The sequence below is a fragment of the Quercus robur genome, chromosome 11 (assembly GCF_932294415.1).
Source record: "Quercus robur chromosome 11, dhQueRobu3.1, whole genome shotgun sequence".
NCBI classification, from domain to species: Eukaryota; Viridiplantae; Streptophyta; class Magnoliopsida; order Fagales; family Fagaceae; genus Quercus; species Quercus robur.
The window spans coordinates 21,217,023-21,241,395 of NC_065544.1; the positions used below are offsets into that span (position 1 = coordinate 21,217,023).

A 24,373-nucleotide genomic window follows, 5' to 3' on the forward strand; every position below is an offset into this window, starting at 1 on the left:
ATAAAAAGGGCTAGCAGGGGAAAAAAATGGAAAAGGAGGTAGCAAGAATTTTTTTTTTTTTTTTTTTTGGTTTCCAATGAAACTCCAAAAAATTGCTACATCCTTTTGACCAAAGAAGAAAGAAGAAAATTCTTTGGTTTAAACAAAATCAAGTATCCCAAAAATAACATCATTAACCTCTAGACAAACCAAAATTCAACAAGATAAGATACAAATCTAGTCTAAAAATATTACACACACAAAACAATCACAAATCAAAACAATCAAAAATCTCAAATCCCTAAAATTTACCCACCATTGCTCTCTCTCACTCTTGCTCTCTACCTCTCTCTGTCTCAGCTCTACTTCTCCTTCGATCTCATCAAGGACCTGACCTGAGGTATAGTTTGTTCCACTCTTTCCCTCTTTAAAATATGATTTTTCAGTTTTCCTTAGTGCACTGTGAATCTTCATGCGTGCTTTTTATTTTTGTTTCATCATGGTGGACTTTCGTGGGCTGTGGCTGTGCTGTGGGCTTACTTTACTTATGGGCTTGTGAAGTTTTGGTGTTTATTTATTTATTTTTTAAATCTTGCGTTTTTCGCTTTTTTATATTATGTTTTGTTGTTGGATCAGTTTAACTTTTACAGTGTACTAGATAATGTCCAGCGCGATGTACAGACACTGCAATTTCATTTGAAAATAATTTTTATGTTTTCTGTTGCATATAGTATTTATGTTTTCTCAAACTATTGTCGAATGCTTTAGCTCCCTTTTCTTAATTCATATTTATAATTTTTCTTATTCTAGAAGTAGTTCCAAACTATTGATTGACTTTTGTTTACTAATATTGATATATGAAATTGAAATTGTATAGTTTTTAGGCATTCCTAGGAGACCATATCATATATATAAATTTAATATTAAAAATAATACGTAGAAAAACTAGTACTAAATCACAGTTATAGTATATAGAATAAGGTATAATGAAAATACTTACTTTCCAAACTGATGGTATGCCCTTGTCTTTAATTAGCTTTGTTAGAGTATTTGTGCAATTATCTTCATTGTTCATATTCAAAATATTTTTAGTATTTAATATATTTGTGAAGCAAGCTCCCAAGCATTCAAATATAGTATAAGGAAATTCAGCAAATATATATATATATATATATATATATAAATAGTATAAGGAAAATTGCCAAAAAAAAAAAATCTAAAAGATTTCATATGATTTTTTAAATTCATATAAAATAACTTCATGTTAACTATTAACAAATTTTCTCAAATCTATTAAATTATAAACCTCATTCATAATTTTAAATACAATTCCAATAGCTCACACTAATAAGGGGAAAATTTTATTTCATTTATGCGTTTGCAATACAATACATTAATATCAAAGTAAAAGTAAAAAAATACAAAAAGATTTTTGTAGAGAATAAGTAAAAAAAATACAAAAAGACTAACTTAGTGAATAAGCTAAAAAAAAAGTGAAATAAGGGATGAAGGTTGACAAAATAGTATACAGTGACATATATATATCTATCAAATCAAAATTCTCAAAGCCCATAAAAGGTTCTTCATGGCTTCAGCTTGTTGGCAAAAATCCAGTCACACATCATCGTAAACCCAACACAAAAGGTCAAACTCCAAAAATCTCAAACAACCAAAGGCCCATATCCAATCACAACCCTCACAAAACCCACAATGACCTCTGACCTCCGCATCAAAACCACAAGTCGTTTACATCCTTCCTAGTTTGGAGAATCTCATAGTTGCATTTGAGTTAGGATGATGTAAAAGACTATGGGCGGTGATATATAAGGAGTAAAATTGTAAGAGGTGAAAACCTAAAGAGGAAAAAATAGTCTTGAAACAATGTACCTAAGACAATATAGAGTCATTATCTTTTAATTGGTGTTTATTTAGTAAACAAAGAGTACTTATCTTGGTGAGAGATAGATGAATAGTCTTGAAATGATGAACCAAAGAAAACAAAAGTCCATATCTTTTATTGCAAGAGAATCCTCAAGGAGAGCACCACTTGGCAAAACCTCATGCTCTCTCAAATGAGGTCTCTCCTTTTATATATATATATATAGATTAGTAGAATAGTAGTACTATAATATATATATACTAGTGTCACATAAAGCAAGCAAAAAAACAATTAAAAAAAATTTCAATCCAAAAAACAAAAACTTGTAAGTTGCAACTTAGAATAAATATATATAATTTTATTAGTGTTAATTCGTTGAATAATATAATTAATATGTCTTTATTTATGCAGGTTGAGATTACTAGATACTTATTATTGTTTGGTGAAGCTATATTATTACTTTTTACATATCAGCTTCTATTGCTTTATACTATAAAATTATTTTTTATTCTAGTTATTATAAATATATTATAGATAGTGTTTAATTTATTTGTAAATATAGTTAAATTAGAAATTTCTACTAGAAAATATGCATTTGGATATGAAAAAAAATTAAAAAAGAAGAAAATAATAAAAATTAATTGAGTCTCAAATGAACAAGTTCACCATAATGTTCATAATGAGACAACACGATTTGTTGAAGAATCTTTTAGAATTGATTATTTCTCATATATAGTAGATAAAACAATTAGTTCAATTGAGAATAGGTTTGAAAAATTAACATACTAAATTATATAAAAAGGTTAGATTCATTTCCAAATACATGCATTGCTTATATAATTTTACTAACAATACCAGTTACAGTTGCTTCTGTAGAAATAAGTTTTTCAAAATTAAAATTAATAAAATCATATCTAAGATCAACAATTTCCCAATAAAGATTAAGTGGATTAGATATATGAGATGTTAGAAGAACTTGAATACAAAAATTTAATTAGTCAATTTGCATCACAAAAGGCAAGAAAAATATATTTTAAATGAAATATATTATAATTTAAAATATAAAATAAATATTAATTTAATTAATACATAAATATAAAAGCCCCATTTTAGTTGTCGCCTTAGGCCCCAAAATGTTTGGGGCTGGCCCTCTTCACCATGCCAGGGGTGGGCATGTTCAGTGCACTACATCATGCAGCACTTGCTTCTTTGAACATTCAACAACCAGCAAGAATTCCTTGACCCCATACCCCAGATTGTTGATTGTTGAAACTAGATTTACCTATTCTCCCTTATGAGAAATCTAGTTCCTTAAAATCCAAAGAGGCTCTGTAGTGATTACCATAAGCAATGAACGCTAATAAGCAAGAGATTTGGAATGTTGGGTTGTCAAAGCTGCCTGAATAAAGGGATCTAGAGCCAACTTTAGAATGTCTTTATTACTGAAGACCCTCACCCTGTATGATTTGAGACTCCGACTATAGCTAAAACCAAGAGCCCTAGCCATAGGGCAATTAAAAAAAAAGAGATGCACACGTCTCTTAAGCTTCATCACATAGGCAGCATCTAGCTTCAAGAATCCCTATTCTTTGAGTAAGCAAATCTTTTTTTGGGCAAAAAATTAGCTCCAATTCTCCACCGCAACATCTTGACCCTATCATGCACTGAGTTTCCAAAGTTTATGTCACTAGACATCTGCATTTGAACTTGTACTTTTTGACTAGCATTGTAGAAAGATTGCCAAGACAACATTGGTCTAATTGCACCTCCCTGGTACTTAGTACCTATCGGTTAAGGGGGAGGGGAGGGTTTCAGGTAGTAGATTAATGGTCCATTTGGTTGGGTGCATTTTAAAGCAGATGGAAAAGAAGGGAGAGAAAAGGGGAGAGTAAGTTTTCAGGTGTTTTGTTGGGTGGCCCACCAAAATGCTATCTCCTCAATTTGGGGAGAAAATAGAGAGAAAGAGTTTTTGCAATCATATTACTGAACTACTAGTCCTCTCATATTTTGATTGTTTTTTACTCTCTTTTTCATTTTTGTTCTTACTTTTTTCTTCGTGGGCATGATACAAATACACGGTCCTTTTTTTTTTTTTGGGTTTTTTGTTTTTGTTTTTGTTTTTGTTTTTTTTTTGGGTCTTCTTTATTTCTTTTTTTCCTCATTTTTTGGGTTTAACTGTATGTGCATTTTTTATTTTTTATTTTATTTTTTTATAACTTTTTTCTGTTGTACTGGGCATGATTTTTATTTTTTAATATACTTGGGGTGATTGCCTTTTCTTTTTTTTTTTTTTTTTTTTTTTTTTTTTTTTTTTTTTTTTTTGTGTGTTGTTGTTGGTTGTTTGTATTTTTTTTTTTTTTAAATTGGGCATAATTTTTTAATAAGGACATATGAGTATATTTATACTAACTTTATTTTCTATCCTCCCAATTTTTATATAAAAGTTTTCATTGAGTTTGGGGGCCTTTTGGGCCACTAATCTGTTCATGGTATACCTAAAAATAGACGTGGCAAAACGGACGGACGGGTCGGGTTCGGGTCGGGTCGGGTTCGGGTTTGCGGGTCAAACGGGTCACGGGTCAAAACGGGTCATTTTTAAAACGGGTCAATCGGGTTGCGGGTCAAACGGGTCGCGGGTTGAGTCGGGTCGTGAGTCGGGTCGAGTTAACCCATATTTTTCAAACAATTTTTTTTTTTTTTTTGGAAATAGATGCAATCTGTCAATTGTTTATGAGTTCCTTAATTGTGATTAGATTCTCACTAGTGATATTGTTACCAATTACCACTAAACACTTGAATTGATACCCAAATTTGGTGCAACTCCTGTTCCAGCTTTCTAGAAACTAATCTTGGTATAATTTTCAATCTATTTAAAGTAGGAAGAGAAAATAAAGGTGGCAAGTAAAAAATAACAAACTATAATAGAGTACATAACATATTAAGTAAAAAAGAATAAGTAAATATTTTATAAAAATTACACCTCAATCTAAATCTACTCAACATTGGTAAACGTGGCAAAACGTGCGGGTCGGGTTCGGGTCGGGTCGGGTCAATCGGGGCGCGGGTCAAAACGGGTCACGGGTCAAAACGGGTCATTTTTAAACGGGTCAATCGGGTTACGGGTCAAACGGGTCGGGTCAAAACGGGTCTAACCCGTTTTGCCATGTCTACCTAAAAACCAAGAGAAATATATTAAGGGTTCCTACCTAGGGCACCTCTAGCAACTTGGGAAAGTCCCCTAAGCCAAAGCTCATTCAAAACATTTTACTATACAACATGGCATGATTTTATTCTCGCTAATAAAACAAAAGGTGAAATTGCAGTTCACTGAGTTGACCAAATCTTTAATATTACTTACAATTTGATCAATGTCCACGCCAGGGCTTTTTTTAGGCTTGGAAACAACTTCCATTATACTCTTTACATCATCGTTAAATACAACCTGCCTAGTATCCTTAACGAAATGAGATTGTAGCAAATGTTTAAACCTCGGCTTTGCAACTGTTTCTCACATTGTCCCTTGAAACTCAAGCTAGACTTGGCCTTTTCCTTTGACTAGGTAGCATTCATGTACATTACTGATTACTCTATCTCATGTGATCCCAAATTGTACTTGTTTCTGCTAGCACACTTATTTTTGTGTTTGGCAAATTGATAGACGAGGAGGTATATCCACTCTCATGTGAGGAAGATGACTCATATATCCAAAACATGATGTATTTTTTCCTAATGGACCTCATTTCACTAATGAATTTAATTTTAGTTCTAGTTTGTTACTATTGGGATTTGTACACATTCTCTCTAAACTACCGACCTTTCTTATTGAAACTCGATTTTACCCATTATTCCTTCTTTTTTTATTTAATTTTTTTCTTTTTTCTTTTTAATTAGATAATTGGGGTGATGAGATTTTAACCTTGAATGTTTCATTGTGTTAGATATATCATGGTCCAAGTGGCCTAAACCAATTGTAGATCTATGTACTTGTAGAATGTAGAATAAACTTAATCTTGAGTTAGACCAGGGCAAGTCAAGTTCTCTATAATATATAAGTCCTACATTATGTTTATTATGACACAAGTATTTACGTCAAATATCTAGATGTTCAAGAACTTTCACATCATGAATGTAAGTCATCAGGTCAAATCACATAAACCTTCATATTTGCTCTCACAATCACACAACTTAAACAGTTGAAAATATAAGGAAGTGCTTACTAGTTGATCCACAAGGTTTTTAGTTTATCCATTATTCTTAATGACGAAAAAAAACCACTTTTTATATAAGAATCTCTTCAGACCTTCCTCTGGAGGAAATTGTGTGCTGAGGGAGTTGAAGAGACTGCAAAGCATAAAATAATGAAATAATTAATTTCGAAACGATTGCAGAGCATGAGCTATGCTCACCTTCTTATTGCATATAAATAAATATGATGTCTAATACTAGGGCAATATGTGGTGATAATACTAATCCTTAATCATAGTATTATGTCGGTATGATATATCATGGAATTTTTGGTATACTAAAATTATCAGTTCATTTTGATATTTTATTTTCTCACAAATATCATTCACCTATAATCTGACTTCTAAGTATTGAATTGAAAATAACATAAAAAGTAAAACATGTCAGAACATTTTTTTAAGCTACCCCACAATACTAACAGTCAAATTACAAGCACTTCTTAACAAACTCCTCTTTTCTTTTCTTTCTTTCTTTTTTTTTTTTTTTTTTTTTAATAAAGTTTAACTACAAAATTGATTATATTCTAAGACTACAACCTTACTCAATATCTTTTTATTAGAGAAAAATTTTGACAAATTCACCATTAGGTTACATCTTTTTCTTATATCCTTTATACTAGCAAAATTTCTATAAAATTAAAAATCAATAACTATGTCACCAATAAATAGTTTAAATTGCAAGTTTTTCTAATTTAAAATATGTATAAAATATAAGTTTATAAATTATATAGTAAATAATATTAATTGACATAAAATTTGACATATGTATTGAGAGTGTAAAGAACATGCAATTTAGCTATTAGAATTTCAAAATATATAGTAATTTTTTATTTTATCAAGTAAGGTCGTAGCAGATTACAACCGATTTTATAACTAAACTTTTGTCCTTTTTTTATTTTGTTATTTATTGTCCGCTGCAACGCTTTTCAAATTATACAGCCAGATATAGTCGCTACAAAACTTTCAATGATAAACAACACTTCAACTTTCAAAAACCACTATTGACTAGTATTGAGGTCAAATGGCCAGCCATGTTTCCTTACCATGTAGCCGCCAAAAGCATAGTTATCAGTCATCAATCTTCCAGGAGAATAGTTGGATAAAAAGTAGACCTCAGTCAGGATTTCGTCGTTCCAAAGCAAGTCGTCATTAGTTCCACCTCTATAGCAATTGAATTCAACACTTACAATCCTCTTAAGACATTGAAGTTTATATTCTCAGAAGCAATAAGGTTAAACTTTCATTCCTCCAAAATTTAAAAGGAATCTGTAGAAAATCATGGTTTCATTTCTTCCTTCAAAATTTTCTGTTAGGGTAAAGGTTAGAATATCTCATTCTCCTTTGTTATGCGGCTCTCCATTAGCTATGTTTTTCTGATTATGTTTTCTCCATCTGGCATCAGAACAATGGTGCTCTAATTTGTCCTTTTGGTCCACAAGATCAGGGTCCAAATTGACTTTTGGCATTTGCATAGGAACCATTTATCTGCTTTTGTTTTGAGGAAAACTTGAATCTCAAAAGCAATGAATTGGCCATCACACCAATAGAACTCAAACCCATGAGGGCTCCAGCAATTGATGGAGTCAACATGGTCCCAGTTACTGGCAGCAACATTCCAGCAGCAATTGGAATTCCAACCTGTATATAAGCACCAATGGCATAAGACAAACTTTTCTTCAAGAGCAAGCAAAGCAAATACCATATCTTTCCAAACAATTTGCAAATAAATGACATAGAAGGGTCAGAAACAAATGCTAAATCTTGTGAATTAAGATAAGCACCTGGATAAGTGGGGAAAGTGGTAACTAAGGCTGACATTAATCAGAACAGAGACCAGAGAACACACAGGCTGAGTGCTAAAATAAATCCTGTAGGGTTTCTAATTTGCAAAGACTCAAAAAGGAAGAAGGTGGTTTGGGAATAGAGGATAGGAAGACGAAAAACAAGAAATGGTATATGAACATTGCTTCTTTAGTGCTTGCACTAACACTGCTCAAATGAACTAAAAAATAAAATGAAAGGAGAAGAAGAAAAGAAACAGTTATGCTTTGATGTGGAAAAACACTTACTATGTTGTATGCGAAAGCCCACCAGAGATTTTGCTTGACAGTCTTCATCGTTAGCCTGCTAAGCTCCAAAGCATCAAGCAACTGCATGGAGGTGATCTAGGTCAACCAACCAATATACGGTACACGATCCCAAATCAACATGAAGGATTACTTATAATGGGATCAGATAAAGCTTTGTGATACAGCATTTTCACAAAATACACATTATAGGATAGCTTTTCATTACTACTTAGAGGCTAATTGAAAAAGAACAAGTTGGGGAAAAAAACGTTACTACTTGAATATGATTTGGAGATTTAAGAATTTCCAACCAATTAGCCTAGTTTCTGGGGTCTATAAGATCATTGCTTAAGTTCTAGCGAAAAGGTTGAGGACAGTTCAGGAGAAGGCGGTGTCAGATTCTCAAAATGCTTTTGTTAACAGATTTTAGATTCTTTCCTAATTCCAAACGAGTGTTTAGACAGCAAACTGAAATCAGAAACTCCAGGGGTGTTGTGCAAGCTTGACTTGGAGAAAGCCTACAATCATGTAAATTGGAACTTCCTCATTTATATTTTGCGTAGGTGTGACTTGAATGCAAAGTGGAGGAAGTAGGGTTAATGGGCCTCTTACGGGGTCAGTCATGGAAGAACATTTGGAACGGGTGAGATAAATTTTCACATTCTGCTTTTCTGTTTTAGTTAATGGTAGTCTGAGCAGGTTCTTCACAGCTCTCAGGGTTTGAGGTAGGGAATCCCACTATCTCCTCTATTATTTATTATTGTTATGGAAGATTTGAGTAGATTGATGGAAAGGACAGTTGAAAGAGGGGGGGGGGGAGGGGGGGGGGAGGGGGGTGTATATTTCAGGTTTCACAGTTGGGACTTCAACTGCTACTATGCTTATGATTTTGCATCTACTCTTTGCAGATGATAAACTAGATCAGCTTTGGCATTTGAAGGATTTTGTGTGTCTGTGTGTGTGGTTTCAAGCAGTTTAAGGATTGAAGATTAACTTGGGGAAGTCAGAATTGGTTCTGGCTGAGCAAAGCCTGGCAACTATTCTAGACTGTAAGGTGTTGACTTTACCTTTGAAATATTTGTTCTTCCATTAGGCTCTGCTTTCAAAGGGAAGACTGTGTGGAACTATATAGTGTAAAAAATGGAACAATTCCTTGCAGGATGGAAGAGGCTTTATCTCTCCAAGGGAGGTAGAATCACACTAATCAAGAGCACATTATCCAATTTGCCTACATACCCTTATTTCCTATTCCCATGGGAGTAGCCTGTCATATAGAGAAAATACAGTGGGAGGGGATGGGTTTAAGTTTCATTTGGTTAATTGGAAAAATAATTTGTTAACTAATTCAATGTCGGGGCTTGGCATCAAAAACTGTCTTGTTTAGTGAGGCCACAGTGGGGAAATGACTTTGGTAGTATGCCTTGGAGAAGGAGGCCTCATGGAGACAGGTAGTGGACCAAAAATATGGCAGTATATGGGGCTTGGTGTTATAGTATGGTAAGGGCCTTATGGAGTGGAAGACCATTCGAAACGGGTGAGATAAATTTTCTTGCTTCATCAGTTTCAAGTGGGTGTGGGTTTAGTATAAAGTTTTGGCATGATTCTTGGTGTGGTGGTCAACCACTAAAGGAGCTTTGTCCAGAGTTATTTTGTACTACTCGTAACAAAGAGGCTTCAGTGGCTGATCTGTTAAGTTTTTGGAGAATACTTTCCACTAAGAAGTTAGTTCTGTTAGAATTGTACAAGATTGTGAGTTGGACTCCGTCGTATATTTTATGGACACAATTTACTCATGTAAAGTAAGAAGAGGTGGGGTAGATAAACTATATTGGAATCCATCTAGAAGGAAAAAGTTCGAAGTTAAAACATATTATAAAATGCCCAAAGTCCCAACTAAAGTGGCCTTCTTTCTTTGGACAGCAGCATTGGGTAGAATTTTAACTGTGGATAATCTCAGAAAGCGACTATTAACTGTTGTAGAATGATTTTGTATGTGTAAGAGGGCGGGGGAAACATGAATCATCCACTTCTCCATTGTGCTGTTGAAAAGCTTTGGAGCATTGTTTTCAGTCTTTTTGGGGTTCATTGGTTATGGCATGTGTAGCGAAGCTTTTAGCATGCTGGCAGGACAGATTTAGTAGATGCAGCAATGTAGGCATTTGGAATGTGGTCCCTAGCTAATGTGGTGTACTTGGAGAGAAAAGCTAGGAGCTTTGAAGGTTGTGAAAATTCTGTCTTGCACCTAAAACTTTTATTCTTCAACTCTGTATTTGAGTGGATAAATGCTTTAGGTCTAATCTCCTTTGCAAGTTTGACTAATATGCTTGATAGTTGTTGTTAGACTTATGGTTAAGTGATTAAATTTATCATTTCTTAATAGCTTAAGCTTTTGGGACAATCGGTAATTTAACAGTTGTAATTTCAAAGTTTAATGTTTGTGTACCTCTTGTATTCATCCAATGCACATAGGATGCACTTCTTTGCCTTTATATAATGAAATATTTACATAAAAAAAAAACAGACAGATTTTAGTACAGGCATGCTTTCTGTGAGCCATGTGCCTCAAGAAAAAGGCATACCCACTGTCAGCCCATTGAATAAAAGGACTCTTATTTTATTCATGGGAAAGCACTTCTGTTTTACCTTGTTTCTTCTTTGTGCCAAGCTGCGCCTTCAGTATTGTACATCTTGAATTTCTTAGTTAATGTTATGCAGAGAAGCAAACCCAATATCCAAAAAATATAAAGTTCAGAACTGAATATGTAAATGAAATTCTAAGCAGCAAAGAAAACAAACGTGCATCATATGAGACAAAACAAAGTCAACCAATTGGATTCCTGGCTAATTAAAGAAGCTAAATTCTCAAGAACAAAACATTTAAGAGCGAGTTACACAGTTTCTAAAAGTGATAGTTTGAGAGATATTTTCTTCTTCTTCTTCTTCTTCTTCTTCTTCTTCTTTTTTTTTTTTTTAAAGTGTATAGTTCAAAAGATACCTGCGAGAGCCTGTTGCCCATCAGCACAATAGAAGACACCTCACTAGCAGCTCCTACACCCCCGCCCATAGCAATTCCAACATCTGATGAAGCCAAGGCTGCAGCATCATTAATTCCATCACCAACCATGGCTACAACATTCTGATCCTTCTGAAGTTTGCTTATGAATTTCTTCTTCTCATCGGGTTTAACTCCAGAGAGCACCTGCAATCATAGCATCTTTATGACATTTGACCATGTAAAATCTCTTATGTACTAATATAAAATTCATTGTTGAATATTATTGGTTGTTTAATTACTTTGCAACAATCAACCCTACTATAGTGGCAGTTAAAAGGGGGGGGGGGGGGGGGGGGGTTCAAACCAACTGGTTCCTTACAGATCCCAAACATCTCATGCTTGTCATAAACCTAGTGTGAACACCCCTCTATCTCAAAGAATCATCGTCATAAAAAAAAAATAATAATACAAAGACAAGGAATAACATTCCACACTTCCTGAATTATGATGTCTCTTAACTCCACCTCCCCTTCTTGCGAAGAGTTCCTTCATTTTACTTGGCATAACCCACAAAGCTCCATAAAGGGCAAAAACCAATGTCCAAAGCTCCCTGGCTACTAAACAATGAAGAAAAAAATGATTAATTGTCTCCCTGGCAGCTTATACACTTGTAACTCAACCTCCCCAGCTTGCTAAGAGTTTCTTCACCAAACTTGGCATAATCCACAAAGCTAGACATAGGGAAAAAACCAAGGATCAAAGCTCCTCACTACTACACAATAAAGAAGAGATGATTAACTGTCTTTCTAATCAGCATAGAATCCGCCACAAAAGCTCTCTCTTTATCTAGAAATTCTTTCTTCAATTTACTTAACCATGGTCGATCCTCTGCCTTAAAAAGCAGAGATCTCATTGTTGCCATCATCCGCTCTCTGTTGAAGGAACTCGATCACCACAGAGTTCTCCCTCTCCAACCCCCACCAAAACTGCACTGACCACAACCACTGCCACTGAAGGATCTCAGTCATTTCTGGCAAAACCAATTTCATCAAAATAACTTGGGAGTTTGAAATTCTTTCAAATAACATTAAGTTTTACATACCAGCCAAGATACTCAAAAATCACCAAAATTGCTAGCACAAACCAAACTCCCCAAAATTAAAGTGATATGTTTCAAGGGTGTTATATGTACCAGTTTGGTAATATATTCTAGCCATTTTGACAATACGATATTGATAACTTTATTAGGTACTTCCTACTTTACTCTTAAACAAAATCTTCTATAGAAGTCTTCTAGTTCTAAAGGTTTTAATGTTTCTTTTATGCAAATTGATAGAAACTAATCTTCATTTCCTTGTTGAAACTTGTGGCTTTTTAGTAGCTTTGTCTTTCTTTCCAGGTGGGACACTGGCCTCTAGTTTGGCTGTCTATTGCCTATCAAGTCATGAAATGTTTATTTTCCCTTACACTTGATTGATTGGTTCCAAAGTTGCAATTGTGTGCCCTCCTGGGCTTGTCTCAAGGGGTAGGGGCAGTGTTAAATCTTTTGTCTCTTATCTTGCGGATGTCATGTCTTTTCCTAATCAAAGGCTTCATTGGGATCTTCAATTCTACAGAGAGCCCCAAGATTGGGAGACGGAACAATTTGATATTTTTTGGAATCTTATACACTCTATGACCTTTACTGGTGAGGGGCATGACAAACTTTGCTGGAAGTCGACAAAGAATAAGGGTTTTAAGGTTAGTGAATACTACTTATCTCTCTTCTCGACCCCTGACAACCTTTTTCCGTGGAAACTTGTGTGGCACTCAAAGATCCCTCCTAAAGTTGCTTTCTTTTTTTGGACTGCCGCCTTAGGCAAGATTTTGACCCTTGATAGACTATGGAATAAGGGTGTCCCCATCATGGATTGGTGTTATATATGTAAAAGAAGCAGGGAATTAGTAAACCATCTTCTTCTTCATTGTCCCATTGCTTTCGAGCTATGGTCTATGGTTTGGATCCTTTTTGGTGTGATTTGGGTGATGCCTCAAAGTGTTGCAGATTTATTTGCATCTTGGCAGGGTCCGTTTAGACAGCGCAATATAGACCTATGGCAGGCTGTCCCACATTGTGTGTTATGGTGTCTTTGGCGGGAAAGGAGCAGTAGATGCTTTGAGGGAACGGAACAATCGATTCTTGAGATTAAATCTCTCCTCCTCCACTCTTTGTTTGCTTGGTGTTCTGTTTTCTCTTCTTTTTCTTGCTCTAATCTTTTTGTTATGTTTGATCATTGTAATTTTTGATCTTGATGTAACCCTTTCCATGTACGCTCCCGGTGTACTTGGGGCTTTTGATTAATGATATTTCGTTATTTATCAAAAAAGAAAGAAAAAAGAACTCACCCATCAAAGCAAGGGTAACTGTTCTTGTAGGTGTTACATGACCAAAGACAATAAGTACGAAAAAGTGACATGGTGATACAACTATGGAAGATTAATTTGCTCTTAGTTTGTATATTCGCCAATTTAATTATTTTATGGGAGTCCACATGTGAAGTCTAATTGAAGTAAAATTCATGTGGTTTTAAAGGTCTAAGTATGAGTCTTTCAGGGTTAAAACAGATTTTATTTGGGTTTTTATTTTATTAGTTATGGTCAATTTTGTAGTCAGGGCAAATTTATAATTTCAACAATTCATGCAAATTAATAGAATTTTCTAGAAGATTCTAAGTATCTTAGATTTTATTTTCCATGTTTTATTAGGTTTTTGTTTACTAGTCAAACTAGTAGTCCTATTATGACTAAGAGTCCTAATACTACTAGTACAAAAAAGAGTTTGATTATATTTGTGCTCAAAGTATTCAACAGAAATAGGAGTTGATTAATAAAATTATCGAGTGTTTTGAGCATTGAGGCATGTTAGCCTTTGTGTGATGTTTTCTCTCTTTCTCTTCTCTCTCTCACTTTTCTTCTTTTCGTCTTTCTTATGGTACTGTTCACGGATACTGTTCATACAACCCCTAACAATCCATAAAAACCTCTTTTTTTTTTTCTTCTTCCTTAAATTCTGAAATCCCCACATTATTTTTGCTACCAAATAACTCACGAAATCACCTTTTAATTCCTAACACAATTTTGTTGGGGGGGGGGGGGGGGGTGTTTTATTAGGAAAGGACAACTCATGCAAGGGCTATTACTTGCTACCATAAGTCATGTAGCCCTTTTGAGTTTCTCTTCTCATAATAAATCTCATTAGTCTGGTTCCATCTAGACTATAAAACCAACATTTATCCTAACAAGCTCATTCATCTTCCACCAAAGGATATGACAAAGAGCACTTTTGTGATAGAATGGGAATATGCTATGACAGAGTGATGCCCTTCGGGTGACAACTTATCAATAACTGGCCACAGCACTGCTCCCAACATGACCATAAGAAGGTTGACGTATATGTGGACAACGTAATTGTGAAATCAAAGGATAATCAACACATTGCAAACTAAAGGATAACTGAATATCTCATACCTTTTCTTTTGGAATACCAACAACGGACCCAACATGCTCAGCAGTACTTCTCTTGTCCCCAGACAGCATATATATGTTAATTCCCTGCCTAGTCAAAGATTCAACGACATATCCAGCATCTTCCCTTATTTGATCCTCAAAATAAATAATACCAGCAAGTGCATTATCTACTCCAACATAGACGACAGACTGATTCTTAACATCCTCCACTTCTTGAAATGGATTCTCATTAACTCCATGCCTAAAGAATAAAAGTACATATATTATTATAATTTTATTTTTATTTTTAAAAAATTCAAAAAAATTAAAAAAAAACCTCCAAATCCCACAGTTAGAAGCAATTTATAGATTCCTTCAAGTATTTTAATTTTTAACCAAGGTCCAAGGGTAAACTAAAGAAAATGGATTTCCTCTTTTATATATATACAAGGACAACAGATTTAACTTTATTGCATACCTCATGTGAACATTCTTGTGGAGATAAATGGATCATAATCATAATGAGTAGCATCTTTATTCCAACTAATCGTAGACCCATGATTAAGAGAAAAATGTTCAAAGGGAATAATAGCAAATTTATATAAAAGAAGATGGGGAGAAGAAAACTCAAAGAGGGAGAGGAAGGTGGAGGAAGAGTGACAGTAAGGTGGGGATTAATAGTGGGAAGAAGAAGAAGAAGAAGAGCGAAAAAGGAGGGGAAGAGTTGGAGGGAGAGTAATGGTTAGATAAGAAATAATGGGGAGAAGAAAAGTTGAAAAAAGGAAGGGGAATGGTTAAGTAAAATTAAATGAATGGATTGGTAAAGGTGCTTGTGGTTGGATTTGCAAGGTTGCTTACAATATTTGATATTATATCCAAAAAGTACCCTCATATTTAGGAGGGAAAAGGAATTTCGTTTCGAACTTGAATTGGTTATGAAATCTTAAACATGAAAGGTAGTTTTGGAAACTTATAGTTTAACATAACAGAATGGTCTTCCTTAAAAGTTTGAATTCTAGAAGATGGATAAAAAGGCTGTGACAGAGTTTTACTATTCAGAAAGAAAAGAAGAGAGAGAGAGAGAGAGAGAGAGAAGACTAAACAAGAAGAAGCATAAAAAGAAATCATGTACATTAAAAAGAGCAGATGGAATGCAGAGCAGAATCCATACAGGGTAGGACATTACAGACATGAATATCCATTGCAATAAAGTCCAAATGCAATGAAAAGAATTGTGGATATTCTAAAGTGGAGCCCAGTCAGAAGTAAAAGAGATAAATACTACAATACCTTTGAATCCAGTCCAATGTGCCAACAGAGACCTTTTTGTTCTCAATGATTCCTACAGTACCAGACCCAGGTTCTTCAATGAATGTTCCATCCACCACCTAAAAATAGCAAAAATAGCTTCTTAGAGATAAATAAGTGAATAAATAAATAAATAAAAGAGAATCATAATCTTGTTAAAAAAAAAAAAAAAAAGACTACCTAATGCATTAGAAGCCCAACAATGCATGCCTTGGGAACAATATAATCTATTCTAGAACCCTGTAATGATCATTAGAAAAAGAAAAAAAAGTATTGTTCGTCATGTGAGGTCATTTTCTCAAGACAGAATGAGAAATCTATACAAAACATGTGAAAAGTACTTCCAACCCAGGCAGAAGCTGGAGCTGGAAAATACAACAGCATAAAGAAGCCAGATGCTTCCAGTCAGGGTTCTACAAAACCCTCAGAAAAGCTGAAGCTGTCCAACTAATTGTTGAGCATAGATTATCAGGAATTGCAACTTGCAAATAGCATATTAAACCCATCCACTGAATGAAGACTGGCAAGGACTGAGAGAAAGACAATCTAAATTGGTAATTAAACATTCACTTAATAGACACCTTACTTTTTCTAGTGACTAAGAATCTCAGCAGAAAGTTAACAAACTGCTGGCTCCTATTAATAAATTAATATTATTTTAAAAAAAAAAAAAAAAAGGGAGGAGCAAACAAAAAAGATCTGCAAGAACATGGACTCCCAAAAATTTCACAATGGCAATATGATTCCACTTCTTTATATGATATTTTATATGTTAAGATAATGGTTAAATGAATAAATTCACTATTTCCTAACACCCTACGCTTTTGGACGAGTGGTAGTTTATCATGGTATCAGAATAGGTGGCCCTAAGTTTGAACCTTGTCTTCATTCTACCTCCAAGTTAAGAAGTTAGAATTCTCATGTGTTGAGCTCCACTTGTTAAAGGGGAATCTAGACCCACATGTGAGTAAAAATAATAGAATAATGGTAAAATTATTAAATTCATCATTGTCTAAAAACTAAAACTTTTGGGACAAGTGATAGCTTATATATTTTGATAAGTAAATAACCCCATTATATATATATACACGTTAGTAAAATTTAATCTATGGACGTTAACGCATATATGAAACATTTTTTTAACAAATCTTACATTAAAAAAAAGAATCAATTCAGATACAAGATCAAAGGGGACCAATTTTGCCAAAACAATCATGATACAAGAAACCCAATCAAAGGAGACCAATTATGACAATATGACATTTATACAAAAACTAGTGTACATATTATCAGTCCTCACAAACAAAAATAATTATATATATACCAATTGATCTTGATCAACCTCTTTATGATCCTCATCTCCACAAGTCACAACAACAATTAAAAAAATAAATAAAAAAAACCCCAAAAAAATGTTTCAATTTTCCAAAATTCCATCTCAATTTAACACATCGAGGAACTTGTTCAGATCTGCCGCGTACATCCGTGATTCAACCTTGTTACTATCATTGCCTTGAGCCCGAGTTCAACTGCAAATCACATTGTAGAGCTTTGAAAGAGATACTCGGCCTTTTCAAACACAATGGGTGCCCCAAAATGCAGAATTTCTCATCTTCACTCGAGTCTTCTGCTTCCCTATTCTTGATCTTTATTCTCTCTTCCTTTTGCTCCAGCAATGGTAGGGAAACTGGAACTTGAATGGATGGTAATGAATTTGACAAATTGAAAAAACTCAAGTCCATTTTAAGCTAAATCTAATTGTCGACTCTAGAAGAAATAGAAACCGATGGTGAAGTATGTGTGAGAGAGAGAGATTGAGAGATCAGAAAGAGAGGGAGAGTGAGAGGGGGAGAGGGTAATAAAAAATGTTTTTTTATTAGTTTTTTGGATTTTTTTTTTTTTTTTTTAATTTAAGAAACTCAAATATACCAAAATGGCATCATTTTTAAGACACCTAACAGCACAATGTGACAGATTAGATGAAATGCCTTCATTGAACAAGAGTAAAACTTATAAGACTGAAATGAATAAAAAAAGGTTACATAACTAAATTGAATTTTGGGCAAAGTTCGAGGGTGTAAATTGTAATTTTGCCATCTTTTATTTTTACTCTGCTTTTTTACAAACTTCTTGTAGTCTGCACATATTTAAAAAAGAAATGGATTGCCTCAATCCAAATGGAATGATCTTACAAACCTTTTATGAATATATCTGAAAGCAGTTGCAAAAACATAGAAGTTGAGATTAACATTATCCATTGATGTGTATAGTCAAACTTGAAAGAAGATCATCCAGCAATTTCTGGTTCACAATAAACTTCAGACGACAAAACCTATTTTTCTAGGCAGACAGGCCGCATCCAGATATTCAGATATTGAAGGGTCATCTTAGACAATGAAAATTGGTGCACAAATCAAAGTCAAGATCTATAATGGTTTAGTTTATTCCAAATTCTAGAGATTGAAAGATTAAACAACGATTGCATGGACTATATATGGTCTACATTTATAGAAGCTAAAAAGTTTAACGGATGACGCACATTGATTAAGCTGGAATATATACAGTCCACATTAAAATCAAAAAGCTAAATGGAAAAGACATTCATCAAGCTACATAAGAATATACCTTTGCATTCTGACAATCAACAGCCCGAGCAGCTTCCACAATTGCTTTCCCAACCGGATGAACTGTATTTGTCTCCACTCCAGCAGCTAACTTGAGAACCTCAACTTCAGACCATGTATGATGGGCATTTTCTCTGTATTAAAACAATCCGTTCATTGTTGGCAAAACCGAGTGATCAATGAAATTTTCCTTACTTTTGGATGTATAATCTTTCATCCAAGAACATTTCAGGATTCCAAATATATCATGTTTCTTTTTTCCTTCTTTTTTTTTGATAGGTAATATAAAATTTATTAATCAAGGCTACTCCATGCAAGAAGAATGAAGTAGCAAAAACATATATATATATATATATATATACACAAAAACACAAAAGAAAGCAAACTCACAAAAACACAAGAAAGAAAACTATGTACAGATAAGAAGGGGTTTATCAAAAAAAAAATGTACAGGTAAGAAGGGAATCTAAAAACACAGTGATGAGGTCAAAGATGGCTAGCTAACTGCACTGCTTAAGCTACACTCCGTCTTACTCATGCCAGATCCCTCTTCACTACAAAAATTAGACTCAAGCCTCAGATGGTTCTGAAACTATGATTCTGCATATAAGCAAAGGCTAAACTAAAAGGGCCAAAAGGGATAACAAATTCTCATTGTTGTATTAGATTTACTAGAAGAAAAGAATCCTAACAGAACATGCCAATTCAATGTCTAAGGCTTTTTGCCCCCAAAAGATATGTAGAACAGTGTACCACCACCTTTTGAAATGAATCACGGTTTTGTGAATTGCAACCCTAAATTTTATAAATCATGATCCGATTTTTAGCAATATTAAAAATAAATACAATAGTTTAGCTGATTATAATGATAAACATAATTTTTTTGGGGGTACTATATGATCTGTGAAGTAATAATATAAGCAGATCATAAAAACAACTAAAATAACATGAACACTTTATCCACATCAAAAGTTTTGCATGTTGGGTCTCCTTTGACAGTAATTCTAAACCCACATATGAGGGAGAGAGAATAATAAGCAAATTATTAAATTTCTCGCTTCACATCTACTTAGGCTTTTGGGACAAATGGTAATTTACCAATTATGAAGTAAACAACTGCTCATTCTTAATTGATATTTCCTACTAGCAGAACTTATCCAATACACACACACACTAACGGTCCATTTGGAAGAAGGAAAATGATTGCAACAAAAAGAATTTGATATTCCATCTATTCCCATGTTTGGGGGTTTAGGGCGAAAGAATGGCACATCTATGAGAGAACGCTCATTCCATTCCATTCCCTCCCAAAAATGGGAAGAACACTCATTCCTTTTTCTTTTTGATAAGTAAGAAAGATGTATATTCAAGAAGCTACTTTATGCATGAAAAGCACAAAGCAAACAAAAAATACAGATAAAAAGAAAACAAAACAGAAAATTAATTACGAAGGAGAAGAGGAGAAGAACACTCATTCCTTTAATGAGATGGAGGTGAAATACTAATTTTATCACTATTTTAAAAAAGACAAATTAAAGGTCAAGGGTGTACTAGCAAAATTCTATATCTTTCATTCCCATTCCTTCTTTTATAAACTCTCAAGCACACTAGAAAAAAAATACACCATATCCATTCCATTCCATTCTTTTATATGATCTACCCATTCCATTCTTTTATAAACTCCCAAACATAGTGTAACACATGATTAGTTAGATTGCAAACAAAAATTGACTCAATGGGGTACTGTTTATTACAAGGAATCATAAAAAAGCAAGAACATGACAAATTTGTTTAGTATACTTTCACAGATGAGTGATATGGTGTTCATAGCACTTGACAATGTAAACACATTTTCATGATTTCCAGATTTCGCTTGATCACAAATCTTGAATTGATCTCTTGAAAATTAATTATGATATGCAGGGCCTGTTTTCTACCTTTTAATTTTTCATTCAAAATAACAAATTCATTAAAAAAATAAAAGACTCTTTTCTCATAAAATTGACAATAAAGTCAAAGTTAAACATAACATTAAGAGAAGTTCTCCACTTAATTTAGCAAATATTTAAAAATAAAAAAATTCACCACTCAACTTTGAATCTGTACTTCTCATGCATCCAGGAGTCACAACCTTTGTCACAACAGGCCTGCCAATTGTAAGAGTCCCCGTTTTGTCAAATACAATAGTGTTCACCATTGCAAACTTCTCTAAGATACTTCCACCACGCCACAGCAGTCCTCTTGTTGCCCCTAATGAAGTTCCAACCTGGAATACATTCAATTTCAAACAAAATGAGATAACACATGTAAGTTCAACAGGATCTCAAAAAAGAAGTAGCCATTTGTATAGATGGTACCAGCACAGCAGTTGGTGTGGCTAAGCCTAACGCACACGGGCAAGCAACCACCTGGGTTCAGGAAACAAAAAGGATTACTGCTGCATGGAAAAGAACATGCTGCATGATCTAAGAACAAATGAAGGCTAAAAATATGGCAGAAAGAATAGAGGAAATTTGTTCCTAGAAAATCCTCATTTGCAACAGCAGATATTCAAAGTGAATTGGAACAGGAGTTTCATTAGACATTTGACAAGACTAGGTTGAAGCCCATAGAAGTTAATAAGTAATAGCTTACTACACCTGACTGGACTACGTGTAGAAGCCTAAGCTGCTTGGGCCACACATTGAAGCTCAAAATGGATCCTGATTTTAGGTTAACTTTTTATTACAAATTACTCTATGAGATGTCTATATCTATAAGTAAGACAAATGCTAACTAATGCTGTAATGGAGATTTTCTATATTTATATATATATAGTGAAGATTTTTCTGAACCCATGTACGTACTCAACAAATAACAATATAGGAAGAAATTTTTTTGTAAAGATAAGCTGTACACTTGCAATAAAAAACAGCGGTGATGGAAAAGTTTAATGTCCCCCATATCTTTCTCCTGTGATACGTGGTCCTGGACACAAATGTCCTCTCTGACAGACATGGTGTCAAACATAAAAATTCCCCAAAATCTAGACCAGATGTTTAGTTTTGTTTTTATGCATCATAACTGTTTGAGTTACATCTATTCACATGTCATTTTATATTAACGTAAGGGTATTCCTACATCTTGCTATATCACTCTAATATAAACTTGTGCTAAGGTGTGGGCATTATACCCTAAACCTTTTCTTTCTTTCTTTTCTCGCTTATCTAATAAAATCCATATGGAGAATGTCAGCACCAAAAAAAGTACTAGAGCTGTTAGAATTATGGGATTAATTTTACAATATCCCAATAGCGTATACTTTTGGGAGGATCGGCAATTTAACATAGTATCAAAGCAAAAAGTCCTAAGTTTGATCCTTGTCTCCTCCACACTACCTCCCATTTAAAATTTCATGTGCTGAGCCTCACCTATTAAAAGGTAGTTTGAGCCCACATGTGAGGGAGAGTGTTAGAATTATGTAGTTAAATGATTAAATCTACTATCTCCTTATACCTTAAGTTTTTGAGAGAATCGATAATTTAATTAGGAGATGATAGATTTACTCATTTAACCACATAATTCTAACAAGAGCTTTCTCAATACCAACAACAAATTTGTCGGAATGCTCAAGGTTTAGATGTAATTTTCAAGTGTCATACCAGAACACTGCAAGAGAGCTGCAGTGCCAATGAGACCGAACTTCCTTGATACAAAGCACCAGGTAGAATATGTGCACCAAACAGACTCCAAAACATAAACGTAGCAGCAGAAAGTGCCATTACTCCATATGTAAAGTGCCCAGACACCTGTTGAAACCAAAAAAAAAAAAAAAAAAAAAGAGGATAAATTGGCATTTTGTTTAATGTGATTGACCACTACTACTAGTTCAAACTGAAATGAACTTTGTTTTTTCTTTAAATAAATAAATAAATAAACAATTAAAGGAGCACCATTAAATGCATAGACAACTACCACCAATAAGCTATGAGATGAATAAGAATGAGGTGAAACATATTTATTAGGACTTAAGCACAAAATTTGTAAGATCGCCCATATTACTGTTAAATGACACCAAAGCTATATGCCCAATCCATTTATACATTGCATGTTTTCAAAACAACCAGCGAGTCTCCTGTGTTGCTTGATTGACAAATACATTGGGTCATTGACCTCCCTCCAATCACCCCTTGTGAGGAAAAAAGTAAAAATAATAAAAATTAGACACATGAGCTCAAGATAAGCTACCAAAAATGTAAACCATTGTATACATCATAATATACATATCATTTTTTGATAAGTCATAATATACATATCATGTATGGTATCACAGCACACCAAATACCCCAGACCTTAAGACTCAAATGGAACATGGTAGTTTCAAATGTGCATCTGAAGTTTCCTCTTGTAGTCTATTCACATAAGACTCCTGAGGTGATTTGGCCTGAACCTTTTTGCTTCAAAACTTTATGTCCTTTAATTTTTTCCATTCATTATCTCTCGTATATATCTATATATCTATATATATATATATATATATTGACAATAATACCAATTTTGAAGGCAAAGATAGATGCCAAGTTTGGTCAAAGTTCGCTTAAAATTCAAAAGAGAGCCAAAACTTGGTTGAGTTGAGGGCTGCAAAAGAGTTGATCCACTCATGAGCTATTGAGCTTGGGAAACAAATTAGCAGAACTCAAGCGGAGTGCAAGCTCACTTAGCAAATGGACCTGAGGCCAAACCACCATTAGTAGGCTTACAAGCCAGAGGACATTTAAGTCAAGTGAAATCCCTACCTATTTAAACCCTAGCTTCTCTACAGCCAACAAATTAGCTCAAATGGTGACTTCCCTTCCCAAGAGAACAAGTGGAGGGTGAGGTTGTGAATTCAAAACCCACTTAATATGTGTAACATACCCCCAAAAAAAATAACACCATAGCTCCCCTCTATCCTCTGCAGATGCCTTTCTTCCATCATCTTTTTCCCCCCTTAATGCAGACATCTCTCTCTCTCTCTCTCTCTCTCTCTCACTTGATGACTCTTTTACACTCAAACTTCCAACCAGATCAAGCAATGATGATGACAAGCTTGCATTGTGGTCAGTTTCTTTATTGCCAAAGCGGATTCCAAGCAACAATTGCAATTTGTTATGTATGCTGTCTATTAGTATGAAGCCTAGCAACAAGATTGTTTTGAATTTTGTGTAAATTCAAAGCTTACTTTTACCCCTTTTTTAATGGCTTTATGTAGATCTCCTTGTATAGATTTTTATGTAAATTTTCTACCAAGGATTGATAAATTTACTAACTCCTATATGGAACATATAAAAACTAAGGGAGCCAGAAGTTGAAAATGATGGTTGCTACCAATCCAATACAAAATAATACACAGAAAAATAAATAAATAACAAAAAACCAACAGCAACATTCTAGCCTTTATTCAACACTTAAAAATCAAATATCATTGCTTGTAAATATGCATATATCTGAGAAGAAACCCCTTTTTAGAGCCACTACAGAATTGTATATCTAGAATTAATATTCAGAAGAACCTTGTCAGCCAACCGCTGTACAGGAGCTTCCCTACTTTGTGCTTCTTCCACCAAACGGAAAATGTCTCCCATAGCAGTCTCACCCCCTGGTCTCCGCACTTCAACTGTAAGGGTTCCATTAAGATTTATGCTTCCAGCTGAAACTTGACTCTAGCACAGACATAAAGTACACTGAAGTGACAATGATCCATGCAGCAATAAAAAAGCTTATTGCTTAGGGAATAAGCATTCAATTTGCAACAATGCTATAAGGAGGAA

The 24,373-nt window shown here is 34.1% G+C and overlaps 1 protein-coding gene across 3 annotated transcripts in view; it reads right to left on the bottom strand.

Annotated features, from left to right (window-relative positions):
- Positions 1-5,985: 5,985 nt before the first annotated feature.
- The window catches only part of LOC126706249 (copper-transporting ATPase PAA1, chloroplastic), a 29,821-nt gene continuing 11,433 nt past the window's right edge, over positions 5,986-24,373 (bottom strand). Inside the window, exons 8-18 of one of the 3 annotated variants that reach the window (XR_007648540.1) lie at positions 24,116-24,265; positions 22,226-22,372; positions 20,942-20,992; positions 20,678-20,850; positions 18,586-18,718; positions 15,943-16,040; positions 14,674-14,914; positions 11,167-11,370; positions 8,172-8,252; positions 7,146-7,740; positions 5,986-6,199 (exon numbers count right to left, since the gene is read on the bottom strand). Coding sequence is in view for 2 of the 3 variants with exons in the window: in XM_050405589.1 (XP_050261546.1) it covers positions 7,543-7,740; positions 8,172-8,252; positions 11,167-11,370; positions 14,674-14,914; positions 15,943-16,040; positions 18,586-18,718; positions 20,678-20,850; positions 20,942-20,992; positions 22,226-22,372; positions 24,116-24,265 (1,476 nt within the window). In the remaining variant the exon portion in view is untranslated. Of the gene's footprint in view, positions 6,200-6,427; positions 7,741-8,171; positions 8,253-11,166; positions 11,371-12,175; positions 12,197-14,673; positions 14,915-15,942; positions 16,041-18,585; positions 18,719-20,677; positions 20,851-20,941; positions 20,993-22,225; positions 22,373-24,115; positions 24,266-24,373 lie in introns of those variants that run through there. The other 2 variants (XM_050405589.1, XM_050405590.1) reach the window with 2 other exon arrangements.